Consider the following 13,155-nt stretch of genomic DNA (forward strand, 5'->3'; position numbering starts at 1 on the left):
AAAGAGGCCTTGAGGAGCATCTGGTCTAATCCCATCATTTTACATATGAGTAAGCCAGGGATTAGAGAGGGGAAGTGATCTTTTTTCCAGTGTCACTCAGGTAGTAAGTAGCAAAAATACAAACCCAATCCAGGGTTCAAATCTAGTACTTTATCTCCATTTTACAGGTGAGGAAACTGAGGCATTAAGGGATGAAGTGATTTACTGGTCCAAGGGCATAAAGTTAGAGATTGGCACAAGTGGGGCTAGAAGTCACTCTTCATTTATAACAAATTTTTCTGTTTCGTGACCTGTGAAAAAACTTCCAAGTACTTATACAGAACATACAGGTATTTATGTACCTAATCTGCTTCCACCTGCTGGGTGAATAACAAGAAGCCAGAAGAAAAGTGAAAAATCCGGCAAACTTTGTGGACCTTCAATATGTATGATGTTAAGCATGTGACTTTAGGTGTGACTTACTTTATGTGATCGATCTACCTCTGAAATATTCTGGGTCAATGGAATTTTTACAAACTGAATTAAATCATCAAAGCTAATAGGGGCAGTTATTTCAGGGATTCCTGCTATGGAAACCTTCCAGCAAAGCAAAGAATTCTAATGTATCAGTCACTACCTTCAAATTTTGTAAGTTCATTAGGTTTTCTTAAATTAGGGGCACACTTGTAATTGAAAACACCTGTATGTTTGACTAAATTGCTTATGTTTACCCATATGTTTTGTGTCTTGGACACTCTGATCAGTTTGAATCAATGCCTTGAAGCTGAGACTTGACTTTTGAAGCACAGAAGGATCTTCATGGCAAATATTTACTTACCCCTATGACTGAAAGATGTGGTCAATTTTCATTTCCAAAAATACCTGTCTAGATGTGGTCAAAGATATCTGGTATCTTTGCTGGAAACCCTGACTTAGAATCTGTTTCCCACGTCCTGTGGTTGGTGGAGGTGCCAGAGTTTATAACTGGGCATGTTTGTGGGCCTGTTTTCTGCTATTTCTTTTGTATCTGCTATCTCAGGCTTAGTCTTCTGGCTCCTGCACTGTCAGTTCTTGGCTCCCTCCCCTTCCCCATCATTTACCCAGGTGCCCCAAGGGATACAAACTCTAGCCCCACCAGCTCAAGGTAATAGTAATAATGGTGATGATGCCTTAGTGAAAAGAACATTGGATGTGAGGACAGAAGACCTGGTTCCAAATTCTGGCCCTCCTACTTATTTCCTGGGTAACCTTGGGAAAGTCACTCTCCCTAAAATAAAGGGGATTACATGACCTTCAAGATTCCTTTCAATTCAAAATCTTATGGACTGTCATGTTTTTCAGCTTTTAGCATGACCTTGTTACCTCATATGTAAAGTGATTGGGGTTGGATGACTTTGACTCTGGAGGGCCCTGCCAGCCTAAATGTCTGGATCACAAAGGTGCTTCACATACATCATCCCCTCTGACTCTACTAGTAATTCCTTGAGGTAAGTAGTATATCGTTGTTGTTACTGTCGTTTGCCCTTTGTTCTTGAAGAGGACCTTGCCATCAGGAAGCTGATGTTATGACTTGCAAGTGAATTGGATTTAAGTGAGGGAAGGCTGTGCAAAGTTATCAGCCTCACTCTATCCTCGGGAGTCCAGTGGCAAGATGTAGAATATCACTTTTATAGACCAGGTAACAAAGGCCCAAAGAGATTAAAATGATTTGCCTGAGGTCACACAGTTTGATAGGTAACAGAGCTGGGGCTCAAACCCAGGCTTTCTGTGGCTGAACCCAGAGGAATGGCTTATGTACCACTGTTTCCAGTGGAAATTTGTTAGTGTACCCAGAAGACTGTGTGATTCTACCACCTACCATGGAATGGAGAAACAAGTGATTAATTACATGGAACCTCTCTAAGCCTCAGTGCTTAGAGAAGTCACCAAGACTCTCCTGGTCCTCTGAGTGAGTCATCTATATTGTGGAGAAACTGTTCTCTAACATTCTGCCTCCAGGTTCGTTACAGCAGGCGCACAAATCCAACTGATAATTCCTGGGCAATGAGGAAAATACTTTAGAGCCTCCCAGATTTACTGCATAGTCCTGAATCTTGACTAATAGTCCCACTGGTGAGTCAGTATGTGTTCAGTCATCAGAGGTTCTGGTAGAGGAGCCTGAAAGGCTGGCATCCCCAGGCACACACAATGGGTTTGGTTATTGCTTCCATGTCAGGTGCCCAGGCCTGTTAAGTACTATCCCTACCCCATCCAGCTTAAGGCAATAGTACAAGGAAAAAGCTCTGCCCATAGCTTCACAGCTACGGGACCTTAGAAACCAGGTGGTCCAATTATTTCATTTTACAGATAAAAAATCTGAGATCCAGAAAAGGTCAAGCAAGTAAATGTATCACACAGCTCAGGTTTTGAACCCAGGTCTCCTGACTCCCTTATCCCTTACAGCATGCTGAGTCATCCTTGAGAAATAAATTAGGCCAGGCCTCCTTCCTTTTCTTTCTTCTTTTGGGTGAGGAGGATCCTGAACCTATATTAAGCTTTAACTTGAGAATTAGAGGCTCTATAGCTAAGAAACACCTCAGAGGTTATCTGGTCTAACTCCCTTATTCTATAGATGATGAAAAGGAAGCAAAAGGAATTTAAGAGACTTTGTCAGGGTTATACAGACAGTATCAGAGGCAAGGTTGAAATCCAGCTTCCAGCACTGCTTTTAGCACACCATGTGATCACATTTCAGAGAGTCAGGACTACAAAAAACTTCAGTGATGACCTACTCCAACCATCTCATTTTATAACTCAGGAAACTGTCATATTTTTTGGTGGCCTTGTTATGTTTCAAAATGCACGAAACAGAAGGACAGTATTAAAAGAATTGAGAAGGTTGTTTAGTGAAGCTTGAAGGGTCTACAGGTGTTTCCTCCTGTTGATCTGGGGTGACCCCCAGGGATTAGCATTTCTCCTAAGCAGAAGATCTGATAGAGTTTGAGATGTAATGACAGTTCAGTCTTGTTAAGTGTTTAATACTCAATATAACCCCCCCCCCCCCAAAAAAAAAACCCTTACAGAGGGTCCTCCAGGCTCATCACTGGTATAATGAAGTATAACATTTGAAACCAAATTGTGCATGCACACACACACATTCAACACCAGTTTTTGTGATCCACTCTCCCCCCCCCCCCCCCAATTCTAGTGGCTTTCCTGATGTTCTGACCCAGCTGAAGACTCATTGCTTATGGTTGGCCAGTTCAGTGACCTGTAAGGGATCTCGAAGTAAGGAGAGGAGCACCGTGCACCAAAGGGAAATGCACAGGTCTTGTGGTTGGGAGGATGTGATGACACCACCACCTCCCCCCCACCCCGCGCAGAGGGAGCTCAGGGTTTTTAAAAAGCTGGAGGAAACATCCTCTGAGCAAGCGGTGGCCCTGGTGGTAGGAGAACACAACCTAGGACAAACATAAAAGAAGCCAAACTGTCTGCTTCAAAGAGAAGAGGTGACATCCTGCTGCAGAGTATGCACTGGCAAAAATGTGAGTTCTGATTCGGCCTCCACTGCTCAACCTGGCAGGCATGGGGTCAGAGAGCAGGGGGCTCTCAGGCTGGTGTGGAAGCCCCAGGGTACCAGTGTCCCGGGGCAGAGGCTCCCATGACCAGGGAGTGGAGAGAGGCGTGAGGTGGGTGGGATAGGGACTGGAAAACAAACCTGTCACACACATCTGATGCTAACTTTCCAGCCTGGATGTAAATTACACGCATCAGAGTGGGACAGCTCATCAGATCACAGCTCCAGGGTATGAATCACTGTGGTGAAAGAAAGGGCAGTTTATGATTCACAAGAACAGTAGTAAGAGGTGGCATTCAGCTGGGGTAAGGGAAGAGGGCAACTGTGGGTTAAAGATAGGAGTGTCTTAATTATTGCAAAGGGCTGTTTTTCGGACCCAAAACAGTCTAAGATTCTGAATACCAATTATTCCTTGTCCCACCCTGTCAGTGACTTGAAAGGTTTAACAGAGATTATGCTTTTCATGCCTTGGTTCCCATGGAATACGGTAAGCCCTGTTTACAATGGATGTGAAATAGAAAAGATCAATCCTAGAGGTGCATTATTTCAATTTGGCATTATTTTGAGATTATCCTAAATTCATCTAACTAGAAATGGCTTGTTACAGAGCACTATCCTCATAGCTGTCCTATAGGTAGATTGCCCAGGTCTTATTAGCTTTGTTTTACAGATGAGGAGATTGAGGAAAATGACAAAGCTAGTAGCTCTCAGAGTCTCCAGAACAGTAGAATGTAAACTCTTTGAGGGTAGAGATTATCTGTTTTTCGTCTTTTTATCCCATTTCCCAGGAGAGCATGCTTTACACCTAATAGGTTTTTCCTAAATGCTTGTTGAATGAAATTAAATTAAATTGACCTAAAACCAGGCCGTTTGACTTTTAGTTTGGTCCTGTTTCCATAGCACCATTCAGCTTCTCATAATTCTTTTGTGTTGAGATGACAATTCTACTGATTATTTTTATGAAATTTGTGTTAGTGTATTGGTTCTCTCCTTCCTTGAGTATGAATATTAATGAGAAGTTGTTACATCTGTCTCCCAAGTCTTAATAGATGCTTCCCTTGCCATCACTGCCAATGCAGATATATCTTTCCTTCAGCCAACCTCTTCCAGAGGATCTGAATGTATACAAGATAAAATTTTATTTTGGTCTAGATCTACAATTTCTCTCATATGGAGCTCTCTGGACAAGGAAACTTCCCCTTATCAATTTACTTTCTCTGCAATTTATAGTCTTGGAGAGCTGACTGGAATATTGAAAAAATAAGCAATTTGCCCAGGTTCACACGGCTAGTATTCATCAGTCTTCCCAAATATAAGGTTAGTTCTGCATCTGCTATACCTCGTTGCTCCTCTTCCCTTCCAGGTACTGGAGAAAATACCATTAATTACCAAGCCTGACAAATTACCAAAGTAGAAACTGTGCTAACCACTGATAATAAGCATACTCGCTTGAAAGTTGCCTCTTTCTTCTATGTAGTAAGATGTCTCTTGATCTGCTATGCCATACTTCCCATCAGGAGAAAAATTAGGATGTGGTTGTTCACTGTATAAAACTAAACACAGAAGAACTCTTTTAAAATTTCACCTTTCATAGCATCTCTAAAATATGATTTGATTTAGAAAATGTGATTTACATGTGATTTCACATTATATTCATTTCATAAAGTGAAGACATTTATATAACTCTCCTTTGGATACACTTGGCAATAATATAGAGAGTGTGTGGTGCAGAGGGTAGCATGTTGAATTTGGCGTGAGGAAGACTTAAGTTCAAATTTTCCCTCAGATGTTTACTAGCTGTATAAATTGCAAGTTATTTAATGTTTCTGTCTCATTTTCTCCATCGGTAGAAATGGCGGGGGGGTGTTAATGATACCATCTATTTCATAGGGTTGTATGTTGATCAAATAAGATAATATATTTAAAGTACATTGTAAACCCTATATTGCTATGTAGATATTAGCTATTATTATCGTTACTTTGATGCTTTTTGGATTTCTGAGCCCTACTGTTTAATATTGTCAGGTGATATTTTATAAATTGGGTTGTATTAACACGTATTAACATGATCATCTCATGATATTTTTCAACTAAACTCATACTCTAATACGACATATTCATATTAGACACACTCATTCATGTTGGACATCATTATATTCTGATATGAGTACTATCATACTCATTTTTTTTTTAAGGTTAAGAATGTTTGAGATATGTTTGATTTTTTTTTTTTTGTCAACATGGAGAATGCTGTATGTGGGAACTCCTTCTACGAAGGTAAATCTCACTGAATCTATGACTTATAGCAAAGTCCTAGGAGGTGTTGTAGTATAGTAGAAATAACATTAGTTCTGAAATCAGAAGACCTGGGTTCAAATCCTACATCCTATATCATTTGTATGATCATATACAATTATTTAACTACCCGAGCCTCAGTTTCCTTATTTCTAAAATGAGATTAGAGGTTCCTTTCAGATCTAAGATGGTATACTTTTGCATGCTAGCTATGACTTAGAGGCAATGAGATTGGAATCTAGGCTATCACAATGCGCCTACTGGAAGAACCATGTTGACTTTTTCTATGGCCTAACTCAGTTCCCTTCTGACAGTTATTCTGAGATGAAATGGAAATGAGAAAACATGAAGTGTTGAACCCTAATCTCATTGCCTTAAAAATGTGCATGAATCTTTAAGGTACTAATGACTTTAGGGAAAGTCAGTAAAAATAAAGACAAGGTTGTCAGCCCTTTTAGAGTACTTAAAGTAAAAAATTCTTTGTACTTACCCCACCCCACTACAGGGTAGAGTATGAAATCACATATTAACAGTGCTGAAGAGGCACTTTCTTTTTCAGAAAGCATCTTCCTGGCATGAGCTGAAATAACTGTCATACATAGTATTCTGGAAAGGGTTAAGAAAAAGCAAACTTTGAAAATAGGATGTTTCATCACTGCCTGGGCTGTGGCCCCCCAGGAGGCTGCAAAAGGGATGGGTAGTAACTCACGTATGGAACTGGGCAAATAGAACAGATGAGACCAGGGACAGTGCCAAAACTTAGGCCTGTGGGGACCAATCTGGACCAGGAAAGACTCTTATCAGTCTCCATTAGAATGCTACCTTTTCAAAAGCAATGACTATTTTTCACGGCATAATGCCTGTCACAGAATAAATGTTTAATACTTTCTTGTTGAGTAAATGAACGAAAATAGCAATCTTGTTTAACCAAAGGTGACGGGTGGACTTGTTAGTAAATTGTTGGGCCAATAAGAAAAGGATGGTGTTTTGCATACATAAATATGGAAAACCCCTATATCCATCCAAATTAGGAGGTCTCTTTAATTCCAGGAAGCTAATTGAGTTTCCTTTAACATCTCAGATGAGCACAACAGTAGGCTACTGGGTCATACCAAGTCCCCTCCTATACTTCCTTTCTTATTTTAGTAATTTAAAAGGCTCAAACAATGAGAATTTTTTTTTTAAGTTTCTTGGCTATAGACTTTTAAAAACAATGAGCCAGATTTTCCAAGGGCCCAGAATAGCTGGGGTAGTAGATGTAACACTTGCTCTTTGGGGCCACTAAGGAAACATGCAACCAGGATGCCTAATGTTGAGAAATTGGGTAAAAGGGGAAGAATATGGTAGGCTGACCCCTCTTTTCATCTCCTTAATACTGAACAGTGATACAATTTACCAAATATTCACTATGCACCAACTATATTGATTTCTCTTCCAAATCAGTTAAAATGACCAGCTATTTTGAGTCACATATGTGTAGCATCATCACATCTGGTTGAAAAATGAACATTATAATCAAACAATAGTTTTGTTTTTGGTTTCAGATGTGTATAGCTATAGAAATGCCCTCCACCCCTTCCCCTTCTCCACCCCACAAAAATCCCTGACTGACTGACAGATTGTTTTGGTATGGAGATCTTAGATTGAGAGCTTTAACTGACCACAGATTTCATCTGTTATAACCCCCTTCATTTTGTAGATAAAACTGAGGCCTAGGAACATTAAGTGACTTACCAAAGGCAGTAAATATTAGAGGCAAAATTTGAACTTAGGTCCTTGGATTCCTGAGCTAATCCTTTTACCCTATAACTTAGAGTAGTGTGACTTCCCTGGTACATTGTTCTAATATCTGAAGACCTCATGGTAAGCAACGACAAGTGAATATATTTCCAAGTTATCATGGTACAGGTGTTCCCTTTACTTTGAAAATATGGATATATCCAAATCAGAACTTTAAAAACAGACAAATGAGGGGCTGACAATTCAAATTACAATAGGATTCTTCAGTTCACAAAAGGACTGAAGGGTCAAGATTCTTTAAGGATCATAGAGTTTATAATGAAAAGAGATTTTAAAGACTAACTAAAGAAATACCCTCATTTTTCAGATGAGGAAACTGAAGGTGATAGATTTAAGTGACTTTTCCAAGGTCTCTCAACAAGTGGCAGAGCTAGGATTTGAACTGAGGTCTTTTGATTCCAAATCCAGTATTCTTTCAAATAAGTTCTCCTAAGGCATCATCAATCATAAAAATACAATATACTCATTTCTATAATATACCTACTGAATAGAGTGAGGCACATCTACATCAAGCAGCAATTTAATGTCTGGGAGAAATAGACCCAAAGGTTCCTGTAATGTGCTATATGTGCTACTTGTGTCATTTAACAGTATCCAGGAAACATTTCTACTTGTTGCCTACTCATTCTGATATCCACCATTTCTGCTTATGATCTATGGTATATGTGGTCATGTGCTCTTGTGGAAAAGACCATTCATTCATGAGTCAGAGTATGGGAGACTAAACCTATCATCATTGCCTTTTGTTACCTATATGACTTTGGAAAATTTGCTTAACCTACTAAGGTCTCAATTTCTTTCTTTTTTTTTTTAAATTAAGCAATTTATTTGTTTTCAGTTTTTTACAATCGCTTCCATGTATCTTAGATTTTTCCCCCTTTCCTCTCCCACCTTCCCCCCTCCCTCCCCCCTCCCTCGCCATTACCTCCTCAAGATGGCATGCAATCTTATGTAGGTTCTTCACATACATTCTTGTTAAATGCATTTTCACTTTAGTCATGTTTCATAGAAGAATCAAAATGAATGGGAGAAACCATGAAAAGAAAAGAAAACAAAATATAACACAAGAAAAAATGGTCTGCTCCATTCTATGATCCAATTCCATAGTTCTTTCTCTGGATGTGGAAGGCATTTTGCCTCAAGAGTCCAGTGGGAATTTTTTTAGGTCCTTGCACTGCTGTGAAGGGCTAAGTCTACCAGAAAAATTCCTCACACACTGTGGTTGTTGCTGTGTACAAAGTTCTCCTGGTTTTTCTCCTTTCACTCAGCATCAATTCATATAAGTCTTTCCAGGCCTCTCTGAAGTCTTCCTGTTCATCATTTCTTATAGTACAATAGTATTCCATTACGTTCATATATCACAACTTGTTCAGCTATTCCTCAACTGATGGGTATTCCCTTGATTTCCAGTTCTTGCCGACCACAAAGAGAGCTGATATAAACATTTTTGTACGTGTGGGACCCTTTCTCATTTTTATGATCTCTTTGGGATACAGTCCTAGTATGCACATTTTTGTAGCCCTTTGGGCATAGTTCCAAATTGCTCTCCAGAATGGTTGGATCAGCTCACAGCTCTACCAACAATGAATTAGTGTTCCAACTCTCCCACATCTCCAACATTTATCACCTTCCAGTTTTGTCATGTTAGTCAATCTGATAGGTATGATGTGGTACCTCAAAGTTGTTTTGATTTGCATCTCTAAAATCAATAGTGATTTAGAACATTTTTTCATATGACTATAGATAGCTTTAATTTCTTCCTCTGAAAACTGCCTGTTCATATCCTTTGACCATTTATCAATTGATGAATGACTTGTATTCTTGTACATTTGACTCAGTTCTCTATATATTTTAGAAATGAAGCCCTTAGTTTCTTTATCTGAAAACCAAGGGGTTGAACTAGATGACTTCTGAGTTTCCTTCTAGTTCTAGATGCATGAACCTATGTTTGGAAGAGGAATGCAACAGTTCAGATTCACCAGTCTTTACAAAGCTCCCCTTATAGATAGTTTCCAGGAATGAACTGCTTGTGTTTGGTAGAGTGACATTTTGTAAAATTAGGGATTACTGGTATAGATGCTCATTCTTTAGACAGTTATCTCTGTCTATATAATTAATGGCTCTTGCATTTTTTATTAATGGAAACAAAACCAAAGGATTAATGCTTTCCCACAGACTTCAAGCCCTTTGTCTCAGTTCTCTTATTAGAGAACTAAATGCCAAGAAAAATGCCAAGAATGAGGCCTACTGGGATGTCACCAATCTGTTCCAGAGCATCCACAGGGCAGTATGTTTGATGCCCAATGGCAAATACCCCATGAACTCTCTGGTATACACATTTCAGGCTTATTAAAGCCCTTAGAATTCTATATTTGGGAGATCCTCTCTTTGGTGCCAGACAGACTGTCTTCCACGATCTGTTCTTTCTGTATTCCTCTATTTGCTCTGTCCTTCCTATTTCATCAAGTAGAACAGGCAACAAATAGACTGGCTGAGTTCAGATAGACCGAGTCAGCTGTGGTTGATATTACTTATATAATTCCTAATCTTGAGGCTGAAAGAGAATTCAAGGTCCCAGATCATGCTCTTATTCCCAGAAATGCTTTTCTCAAGGTGATGACTTCAGTGGTTTGAAAAAGCTCCTTTCCCAGGACTCCCTGAAATGTCTGATTCTGGAACATCCTTGTGTTTCTTTTTCATCTGACCTATTTTACTTTGAGAGTTTAGATTAAGAAGCTGGTTGTATTTGAGCTAAGTGAGAAGTGACACTTGAAACGATGAATGAAAATAGCAATGTTGATATAAAAAACTGAAACAAATTAGGTGTTACCTCCTTTTTTAAAGCAGTTTTGTTTTTACCTCTCCCTGGGAAAACTAGGGAACCTCAAGAATCACCAACCAGAACTGTTCTCAGAGTACTGGGAGAGAAACTGCCAGGCAAGATTGCATCATCCCATCTTAACCATCTAGGGAGGGAAAAGCTCCTCAAATAAATGAGGATGAATACAAAACAGGTCAAAAGTTTTTATCAGTGTTATAAAGAGAGATTCAAAGAAAGGCTGAAAATAATGCCGATGGGTAGAGGAAAGTAACATTGCTAGATCAAAGCAGTAGTACTCAGAAAGAAAGGGGAAGAAGATAAAGAAGAATTACAAACTCAGAATTCAGAGGGCACACCAAAGGTCCATTAGCGGAATGAATGAATGAACTAATGAATGCTTGAATAGATAAAGCCTAATCTCTTGCCAATGCATGAATCTCTTCTTCAGCATTTCTTGATATATGCTTGAATGATTCTTAAGGGAAGTCTACAACTGGATAAAAAGAAATACAGTTTGATATTTTTCTCTAGATGATCTCTAAAATTCTGCAAAGTTTTGAAGCATACTAATGATGGCAGGTCACATTTATCTAATGCTCTAAGGCTTGCCAAATCCTTTGTTCCTATCAACCCTGTAGGTATATAGGGAAAGTATTATCACAGTCCTCATTTTAGAAATCCAATTCAGAAAGATCTAAGTGACTTGACCACGGTCCGAGGTGAGACTTAAACTAATATCTCCTTGGCCCAGTGCTTTTTTGGCTATATCTTATTGATTCACATTTTAGGGAATGGGTGGGGAAGATTTGGTTTTAGACCCATGATTTTACTGATGTAGTGAGTCAATAAGTATTTACTAATTTAATGCCAGGCTAGGTGCTAAGCTCTGGAGATACAAAAAAAGCAAAGCCATAAATGCTGGCCTCAAGGAGCTCAAATTCTAATGAGGGTTCTTATATTCCATTGTAGGAGTTCCTAATAAGGAAACCATCAATGCAAATGTTTAAATGCTTTTGGGGGCACTGAGGGGTCACAAAACCAACACATATCAGGGGTGGGGCCTGAACCTAAGCCTTCCTGACTCTGAGGTTGGCCCTCTATCTAGCATCTAGCACAGCATCTGGCATCCAGTAATAAATAGTAAATGCTAGTTGAGTGACATGATGCCACCCTACCTCTGATGTGTTAAGAGTCATGTTTAGGTCTACACTCATGGACTTACATTAGGAAGGGTGGTAGTAATTCATTCAACATCCTTGCATAGAAACTTCTGGAAACTTGGCTATAGTACTCAGGGTCTTTCTCCAAACAGTTAGTCCCTTGTGCCATGGAAGGAAATTTCCACAATCCAATCCAATCTAATCCAATCCAATAGGCATTTATTAAGTACCTCCCATGTAAGAAGCATTGGGAATACAAAGATAAAAATGAAATAAGCTCAAGGAGCTTAGATTCTGTTTAGGGAAACAAAATATGTAGGAAATTAAATACAAAATATATTGAAAGTAATTGGGGGCATATGTGGAACCTTTCTAATATGAAGCATGATTACTAATAACATTGTAAGTCTCAGAAGATCCATTTAGAAAGGTGGGGTACGGTGTTATAGGACTAACATGGGTAGGTAGAAGGGAATACTTTATGGAGTTTCAGTGGGATCTTTTTAAAAAATTTAATTTATTTTTTGGTTACCTTTTAAGTTCCAAACTGTCTCCCCCACTCCTTACTACCTTGCACTATAGAAAGCTATCATCTGTCACAGATTTACAAATGTATGGAAAACCATACTATGTGTACTTCTACTTTCTCTGGAAGTGGATAGCATCTTCCTTCATAAGTCCTTTACAAATGATTTGAATATTTATAGTACTCAGAATAACTTGGTTGTTCACAGTTATTTGTCATACGATATTGTTGTTACTGTACATAATGTTCTCTTGGTTCTGTTTATTTCACTTTTTATTATTTCATGTTTTTCTAACATCAACCAGCTCATCATTTTTTAGAGCACAGTAGTATTCCATCACAATAATATACCACTGCTTGTTTAGCCAATCCCCAATCAATGGGCATCCCCTCAATTTCCAATTCTTTGCCACTACAAAGAGTGCTGCTATAAATATTTTAGAATATATAGGTTATTTTCCTTTTCCCATGATCACCTTGGGAAACAGACCTAATGGTGGTATTGCTGGGTCGAAGAGTATGTACAGTTTTCTAACTCTTTGGGCATAATTCCAGATTGCTCTCCAAAATGGTTGGATCAATTCACAGTTCCATCAACATTTAATTAATGTCCCAATTTTTCCACATTCCCCTCTAACATTTGTCATTTTTCCCTTCTGTCATTTTAGCCAATCTTTTAAGTAGGTGATATCTCAAAGTTGTTTTAATTTGCATTTCTTTAATCAATAATGATTTAGATAATTTTTTCATATGACTATATATATAAAATTTCAATTTCTTCATCAAAAACTGCCTGTTCTTGTCTTTTGACCATTTGTCAATTAGGAAATGACTTATATTCTTATAAATTTGACTAAGTGCTCTATATATTTGAGATATGAGACCTTTTTCTGAGACAGTGTCTATAAAATTCCCTCCCCCCTCAAGTTTCAGCTTTCCTTCTAAACCGCCTATATTAGTTTTATTATATGAAATCTTTTTAATTTAATGTAATCAAAATGTTCTATTTTATATTTCA

At 38.6% G+C, this 13,155-nt stretch overlaps 1 protein-coding gene across 3 annotated transcripts in view; it reads left to right on the top strand.

The window, feature by feature from the left end:
* The window catches only part of POU2AF1 (POU class 2 homeobox associating factor 1), an 88,375-nt gene that overhangs the window by 53,349 nt on the left and 21,871 nt on the right, over positions 1-13,155 (top strand). For all 3 annotated transcript variants that reach the window (XM_072611147.1, XM_072611145.1, XM_072611146.1), the window contains 2 exons: positions 1,321-1,466; positions 3,167-3,503. In XM_072611147.1, the coding sequence (XP_072467248.1) occupies positions 3,488-3,503 (16 nt within the window). In that variant the 5' untranslated portion in view covers positions 1,321-1,466; positions 3,167-3,487. The remainder of the gene's footprint in view (positions 1-1,320; positions 1,467-3,166; positions 3,504-13,155) is intronic.

The sequence above is a fragment of the Notamacropus eugenii genome, chromosome 5, assembly GCF_028372415.1.
Source record: "Notamacropus eugenii isolate mMacEug1 chromosome 5, mMacEug1.pri_v2, whole genome shotgun sequence".
NCBI lineage: Eukaryota > Metazoa > Chordata > Mammalia > Diprotodontia > Macropodidae > Notamacropus > Notamacropus eugenii.